The sequence below is a fragment of the Salvia hispanica genome, chromosome 4 (assembly GCF_023119035.1).
Source record: "Salvia hispanica cultivar TCC Black 2014 chromosome 4, UniMelb_Shisp_WGS_1.0, whole genome shotgun sequence".
Classification (NCBI taxonomy): Eukaryota; Viridiplantae; Streptophyta; class Magnoliopsida; order Lamiales; family Lamiaceae; genus Salvia; species Salvia hispanica.
In genome coordinates, this window is record NC_062968.1 from 18306320 (window position 1) to 18315066 (window position 8747).

Below are 8747 nucleotides of genomic sequence, written 5' to 3' on the forward strand. Positions count from 1 at the left end.
CTGCTATTGACTCACGATTTGATCGAGGCAAAAAAAAAAACAAAAGTACTCCACGTACTACACACTATACCACTATTTATTATTGTTTATGATTATGAACATAGGTGTGTCTTTGCCATGATATTGAATATTCATACCTTTAATTTATTTATTGCAAATTATCAATGACTCGTTATCGACCATGCACATTCCAACGTCTTGAGTTATAGTTCAAATTAATTTTAAGCGCGTATAAATGAAAAACTATCTTTAGGATCTAAGGCTCGTGATCCATTGCTAATTCACTCTCTAGTTGCTAACTATAACTAATTTAAGACTATAGAATTTTAAAAATCTAGTGGTCGTCTAAAATTTATCACGTGTAATTTTTGTTTTTATTAATTAAATTGAAAAAGGTAATAAAAACTACCAAATTAGAATTTTAGATGAACATGTCAATATAGTGTTTTGAAAATATCAACACAATGCTTTGAGAGTGTCAACACATTGCTTTAAGAATGACATTCTACATGTATTATATTTACATATTTTATATAATATGATGACATTTGTTGTTGTACAAAAAAATTGAAAATTTTTGATTTTTTTTTCTTTCAAATTTTGACATCGGAACATATGCAAGTGAGATCTCGTTAAAATCCTTATGAAATTATATTTAAAGTTATGAGATATTTTTTAAAAGTTAGTTACAACTAATTTTTACTGTATGATAGTTATAGTGTTGGTCGATCCCAATTGTACCACTATGAAACATGTTAGAAAAAAAAGAAAGAAGAAGAAGCCGAGACGATATATAACACAAGGGAAACTGATTAACAACTTTCACTTCCATCTCGAACATACATAGTCCATTGAGAGGGTCATGATCACACAAACAAACATCGAACTTATACCAGTTCGACCTTATTTTAATGACAAAATACGAAAATGAGACTTAAATTTGGGCTATTTTGGCGGCCTTGTCCTCGCTCACAAGATTACTGACGAGGGTGGAGGTGAAATACCAGGAGACGACGTCGTGGACGGCAGCATCGATCCATTTGAGCCCGCTTGCCGCTGAGAGGCCGACTTGAACTTGGTCGGGCAACAAAGCGCTCAAGTCGTACGCCAAGCTGACCTCGTAATTAGCCGCTCCGGCGGTGGCGCGCACACTGATCACTTTGGTTGCTGCCTCGTAGTTTATGCGGGCTCTCACACGCTCCCCGATGTGGCCCTGAAACCCCGTCACATTGCTAGAAGTACTCGATCCGAGGTTGATCCCGATGTGGCGGAATCTAGGGTCCCACGGGTTGTTGAACACGTCGAATTCGATGGCCAACACGTTGGGAGCCAATCCGGATTGGTCGTACACGCCCAAGTTGCCCCCTTCGCTGCCCGCGGGGATGGTGGAGCCCACGGGCGCCACGAAGAACACGATCCCGTCGGCAGGTGTAGTGGCGTTGGTCCAAGAGCTGATGATATATTCTATGCTCGTTTCAAATGACGCTAATGCCCCTTCTGCGCGGAACAGTATTGGGGCCGTGTGGAGGACTCGGCCCACGCTGCCCGGTATTGAGACGCCCGACTCGGTCTTTGTCAGACGGAGGAAGGTTGAGTCCGGTGGGAAGAAGGCGTCGCCTTGGTAGGTTAGGGTTGTGGGTTTGTCGCCGTAGAAGTCGTACGTGAAGGAAGTTGATTCGCTCTGAGAGTAGGCTTTGTTCGTCATTGCCAGAATGACGAACAGGGCTATGGCTGCTGATGAAAGCAGATGCTTTAGGGTTTTCAAGAGGGCCATGGCTTATGTATTATTCACTGAGAGTGTTTGGTGTGAGGAAGGGCTAATGCTATTGATCTATTTATAGAAGCAGTGAATGCAGTGTTTAGATATAATGAGACACCTCACTTTCTAATCATATATTGTTTCTATATATAAATAATTCAGTTTTTGTCTGTTTAGTCATCTTTTGGACGTAATACAAAATAATTATACAATTTGAATTTATTTTATTGTGAAATTTTCTAATGAAATGCCATATCCGAAAAAAAAAATCATACTCGATGTAGCTCCCAAATAATTAAACAATAGTACTATTGTTTATTAATAAGGAAAACAATATTATTTATTTGAATAATATAAATAAGGAGTTTATTATATGTAGACGACCATAATTTTTTAATATAGGATAACTGAATACAAATTCAAATTTCATAATTTTTCAAAAGTCGTGGAATTGACCAAATTTCGGGAAATTTTGTTTGCCATTCATCCCTATTCTTTTTAACATAGTATAATTGATTCTCCTCTCAGACTCCACAAAAACACATGCACCGTCCGACACAATCTCTCTCTCTCTCTCTCTCTCCCAACCTTCTCATCTTTGCAAATAAATCTGACTATATACTTTTTTTAGCGTCCCAGATTTTTGTACCCTTTCTTTAACGTGTAATTTTGCTTTTAAGACATGAAACCACGCTTTAAAAAAAATAAGAATTGATGTGTAGTTAGTTCATTAGATTCTTTTGCAAGTGCCAAGATTGATTTAATCTAAAGTGGAGGACTTAATAAGTCATGTTTGTTTCTTTGTCCTTTTAGAATTATTTTATTGATGCATCTATATGTTAATTCTATTTTTGATCTAGGATACATGCGTCTTCCGTTAATGAGACGCATGATAGTTACGCGTTTTAAGGAAAGACGCATGCGTTTCTCAATTTTTTTATAAATTTTTTTCATTACCAACTTCATCAGGTACTTCAGAAGGATCACTTGGTAATTTGCGAAAGAATTTCATCCCGTTGGGAACGTATTTTGGAAGTGGTTATTCACCTTGCACAACGGGTTTACAAACTACTATCTCATCATCAGAAGCATCACTAGGAGAATCGTCACTTAGACTGGCATCTGCCTCAGATGTTACTGGCGACATTGGTTCATCATTATCTCGTACAATGTGAGTATTATCATCAAGGGTATCTGCAACTTCTAAGTCGTTATTTATTCCAACACCAACATTAACAACATCTGCAACACTCACATCACGATCAGAGCTCAAATGTTCAACCCTCGCCGATGATCCAATACCACAATCAACAACGCCATAATCAACAACTGGTGAGATTTCTGAACTTCTCACAGGTGAATACTCAACAAACAATTCAATACAACGAGTAGAATTTTGAGCATCGTTGAACATAAACTCCACACTTTGATCAGTGTAAATCTCAGTACATATATAACTCATAGTGGATGCAAAGACTAGACAATGTCTCCATGATATTTGAATGACGTGTTGATTCATATCTATTCTCAGTGCACCACATATAATTGCAACTAATTCAGAATACGAAACGCACGAATTCAATATAATGGAGCCTCTCGCCCGAGGTGGATCATAACAAATACCCAAGTGTGGAAGTTGAACTATTTTACCACCCCAATACAAACTCACAAATATTTGCATGATTTCTGCATAAGAAAATATAACAAATACAAAAATTAGGGACAATTTTTTTCCTATAAACCCTAATTTAATAAATCAGGGAAAACCAACCTAATCTAACAATATTATTCAATAATTAAGAGTAAGAGATAAACTTACCTAAATATAACGACAAAATGGAAGAAATCGTCGGCAAAATTAATGAAATCGCCGGAAATTGGCTCAAAATTGCGCTGCCTCTTTTTTTTCTCTCATCTCAAAATAGAGACGCATGTCCCTAATGCGTCTTAGAGAAAGACGCATGAGGGTCATGCGTCTTTCAATAAAAATATTTAAAAATTTAAAAACGCATAATTATTATGCGTTTTTCCGTAAAACGCATGATTCTCATGCATTTTATTAACGGGTGACGCATGACAATCATGCGTCTCTCCTAAATTAAGAAGCTAAATAAAGTCTAGTATTAAGATGCAATGTACTATGTGTCCTATAACACAAATAGAATTAATAGAATTAATGTATAATGTGTCTTAGAACACAAATAGAATTAACCCATGCATCTATTGGTGGGTGGAATACAATTATTTTAGCACAATGACAACAATTTGAGCATAAAATAGAGTGATGGACTATTTTATCTTTTGAGACAACCAAATGTGTAATAACGTGTCGTCATAATTGCTCAAGACGCTGTACGTTACTACTATTTGAATATGATTACTAATGGCTTGTGTGTGGTATATTATATGAGACAATATTAAGCGATCGAGATCTATGCTACCGCAATTCAGGGTCGTCGAAAAGATCAATTAAAAGTATGTATTTTTGGAACACTACTATTAATAGTACTACCTCCGTCCCCAAAAATTTGCTACACTTTGACCCGACATGAGTTTTAAGAAATGTAATGGAAAGTGAGTTGAAAAAGTTGGTAGGATGTGGGTCCTACTTTTAAAGTATTAGTTTTATAATAAAATGTGAGTAGGAATGAGTTAGTGAAATATGGGGTCCACTACCAAAAATGGTAAACGTAAAGTGTATCAGATTTTCAGGGACGGACCGAAATGGTAATATGTATCAAATTTTCAGTGACAGAGATAGTAATATTTAGTCACAGGCACTTCGAGAAATTTAAATGTTTTATTTTTACATTTTTAGTCTGCATTGGCATGATATCTTGTTGTCATATATTATAATCCCTTCGTCACTCTTTCATTTTTAGTCTATCGTATAATAATATACACTTTTTAATTTAAAAACTCTTATTTTTAATCTATTGAGATAAGATCCATTTTCCACTAATACTATTTTAATTACTTTATCAATAGTGCATTAAATACGTACCCAACCAAATGTGCATATTTTTGTGGGATGAAGAGAGTACTATGTACTAGATAAAATGAAACAAAATAAGTAATATCGAATGGATCAAAATGATAAAATAAAATGTGTAGTTATCTAGTTGTAGATTATGACAGTATTAAATTGTTATACTCCCTCCGTCTCAACTAAGTTGAATTATTTTTTTTGGACACAGAGATTAAGAAATTGTGTTCAATGGATTAAATGATAATAAAATAAAATAGGAGAGAGAAAAAAAGTAGGAGAGATAAAAGAGAGGAAAACAGGTGATGAAGTAAAGTAAGAGTGATTAAATATTTTATTTTTTATCAAAAAGGGAAATGACTCAACTTTGTTGAGACGTCCCAAAAACGAATATAACTCAACTTAATTGGGAAACTTAATTTGGACGGAGGGAGTATAATTTTTTTATGGATAAAAATGACAAAATAAAATGCTTAATTATAGACTATGGGGGTATTAAATTGTTCTATTAATTTTCTTGAACTTGATGTTGGTATATATTGTTTAATCTTCAAATCATCTTGATGATTAATTATATAATGTTATATTAATCATCTTGAACTAGACTTATTACGTTTTCTTCAGTCGACTTTTTTCTATATAATTTGAGCCCGAACTATTGTATGTAACATATAAGTTTATTGTTAAGTCGAAGCAAAACATATCCTAATTCGGTAATAGGGATATGAATCATGTAAAAACAACAAAAGAACCAAAAACAAATTATAGCAGAACGGAATATATACAACTGATTAACAACTTTTACTTCCATCTCGAACATAATCTATTGAGACTATCATGATCACACAAATGTTACACATATGTATATTAAATATAGAATAAAAGATAATATTTTATATACTAATTATTTATATTGTAAAATGATAATTAAAATGTCATATCAATTGTTATATAACATGAAACAACAGATAGTATTATACCCACGTTTAACCCACCATAACAGTGCTTGTTAAATTATACTCCCTCCGTCCCGAGGAAGATGACCCTTTTTTGGGCGGCATAAGTTTTTATGCTAATTACTTTATTTATGACACTGAATCACGAGGTTCTAATTAATTTGATGTATATGGTATTGGGTTGATCCAAATAGCTCGTTATAGAAGGTTAGGGCTAAAAATTATTTTACTCTCTCCACTTAATACATAAATAAAGTAGAAATAAAGATATTTTCATTTTTAGTAATAAATTATTTTTGTTGAGAAAAAAAAAAAGGAAAGTGAATCATCTTTAATGAGACGGATGAAATACTAGCTATTAATTTTATTAAATCAGAAAATATGTAGTCCTAACCTTCTACAACGAGCTATTTGGATAACCCAATACCATATACATTACATTAATTAGAACCTCGTGATTCAGTGTTATAGATAAAGTAATTAGCATTCCGAAATGGAGTACAGAAATATTGAATTTTAATTAAGATGTAACGTGTCCACATTAATTACTAAATCATCGATAACATCATTATTCATCGTTAATGAGACTACTAGACAGGTTAAGACCTTATCCTTTTAAAATTATAATGATAATTCTTGAAAACTCTGTCGCCTCATCTAACTCGTGTTTAATAGTATTTTATTTTTATATTTTTTTACAAGAAAAGGACAATGCCCCTACATTTCACATATGGGCCATTTGGGTATCCTCAGCCGGTCAACTCGTGTTTTTATTTAACATACATGTTATAAATTTTGATTCTGTTTATAACCTTTTTTTTTGTTTTAATTTTCGCTGGCCGGCTGTCATGATTCATTTGGCCATTGACACGTCTATTATATAAATTATTATTTCTCTATGGTGTTGCATGATATTCCCTCATCCCATTAGGAGCACTCTTATTATTTTGAGCACATATTTTAAAAAATGTAAATAATAGTGGATTAGAAAAGTTAGAGGAATATGAGACACACGTTTTTATATTTATTTTATAATAAAATGTGAGTGAAGTGAGTTAGTGGAATATAAACCTTTACCATTTATGATAAAAACGAAATGTGACTCCTATTGTGGGACGAACTAAAATAGGAAAGTGTGACTCTTATTGTGGAACAGACCAAAATGACAGAGTGATTCTTATTGTGCGACGGAGGGAGTACATTATATTTTTCTGAAAATGCTATTCTCTCTGTCCCAATATAGTCGAAGCAATTTTTTGGGAAGGAGTTTAAGAAATTGATATTTTAAATGTTAAAGTGAAGAGAGTAAAGTAAGAGAATAAATAAAGTAAGAGAGATGAAGATAGAGTAAAATAAGAGAGATAATAAAATTTTTATCAAAAGAAAAAAGAAATGACTCAACTACCTTGAGACAAAAAAAAAAAAAATTACGACTCAACTACTTTGGGACGGAAGTGGATATATAGTACAAAGTATAACATTATTATCTATCTAAAACAGAAATAGAAAAATAGTAGTAATATATATTCATACATAACCATTGATTGAAATTTGATATAAACTAAAACCACACATCAACATGTAACTAAAAATGTACTTTATTTCGATAGTGAAAATGTTAAATATGGATTTAGAGATGTATTGTAAAGAAAGTCACACAACGTTTGATTAGGGAGAAACTGTATTTTTCATTACAGGAAGCATCTTCTACATAGCATGATACAAGAGTGTTGTATCAAAGCAGATTCAGCAGATTCGAGGGAGATTTGTGAACCTGAGAGTAGTGATCAATCAATGATTGCGAGATGCGATCGAATAAAGTGAGATGAACTAGGGTTTCACGAGGAAAACCCTAGCCACGTGAATAGAGAAAAATAATAATTCGTTTATTAGATATCTTGAGTTTGAATTAAATAAATGAAATGACTCAACGACCTTGGAGATGGAGTATAATATTTATTTATTCTTCTATCACTACAGAAAACTAATCTTTTAGGGACACAAAAATTGGGACACAGTTACTAGCGTTTGGAAATTTTTAAAAATAGCCATAATTTAGGACGCAAATGAAAGCATCACTAAGTTGAAGGCAAATAATCTTAATCTTTTGCTTTTAGCACGCTTCTATTTGTCTCCCAATTTTAGTTGAGACACTAATAATAAGGAAAATTTATGAAGCATTAGTGGTGTAATTAGATGCACAAATTGGCATTCTTAATAGTATTAAAAAATATTTTTATCTGATTTTTTTTTTGTTGCGGTATATATATATCTTGATGAAATGAAAGTATAATATAGGGATGGCTAGCTAGCTTCTCGAATTGCTAATTCACCTCATTTTTCAGCAGCAAGGTCGGTTTGTAATTTAAGGCTGTTTCTGTGATCGCCTGAGGGGACCGAAAAATATAAATATCACTAAAATATATTTGAATTAACAGTTTGAATCTTAACTCGTATCTCTAGTCTTACGGAGAAATGCAGATAAATTTGATGCATGGAGATTTGGAGTTAGTCACATTATTGCATAATATTATATATTAGTTAAAATCTGATAGGTTAGGTTATATCGCATGCAATATTATATAGTTAAACTAACAAGTTTACATTACATTAGTCATCGCATTTATCCAAAACAAGTATTCCATCTATTTAATTTTGACGCGACACGAGTTTTAAGTAATATATAGAAATCCTATTATTATGTGAAGTGAGTGAAAAAAATTAGTGGAATGTAGATCCTGCTTTTATGCGAAGAAAAAATTGATGCGAGTTGATTATATTTTGTTGTTTAATTACTTATAATGATACATAACTTTTATTCTAATAACAATGCAATGAAAGTAAATAAGTTATTGTAGATTTGATCAATTGACTAATGGTACAATTATCTCATTTAATAAAATTAAGGTAGTTACAGTATATTCTCAAATTGTGGAAGAAAATTTTCAGTGCATATAATGAATGTGGATTATACCTATGTAATACTAATATATGTATTGATATTGTGTCTAACATAGAAAATCGATATGCTGATATAGAATGATAG

General features: G+C 32.6%; 1 protein-coding gene across 1 annotated transcript; it reads right to left on the reverse strand.

Moving 5' to 3' along the window:
- Nucleotides 1–934: 934 nt before the first annotated feature.
- LOC125220528 (seed lectin-like) lies at nt 935–1774 on the reverse strand. Its single transcript, XM_048122689.1, has one exon. The coding sequence runs from the start codon at nt 1772–1774 to the stop codon at nt 935–937; it is 840 nt and encodes a 279-aa protein (XP_047978646.1).
- Nucleotides 1775–8747: the final 6973 nt, after the last annotated feature.

Coding starts and splice junctions, on each gene's coding strand:
- LOC125220528 (XM_048122689.1), bottom strand. CDS start 1,774: ATGGCCCTCTTGAAAACCCTAAAGCATCTGCTTTCATCAGCAGCCATA.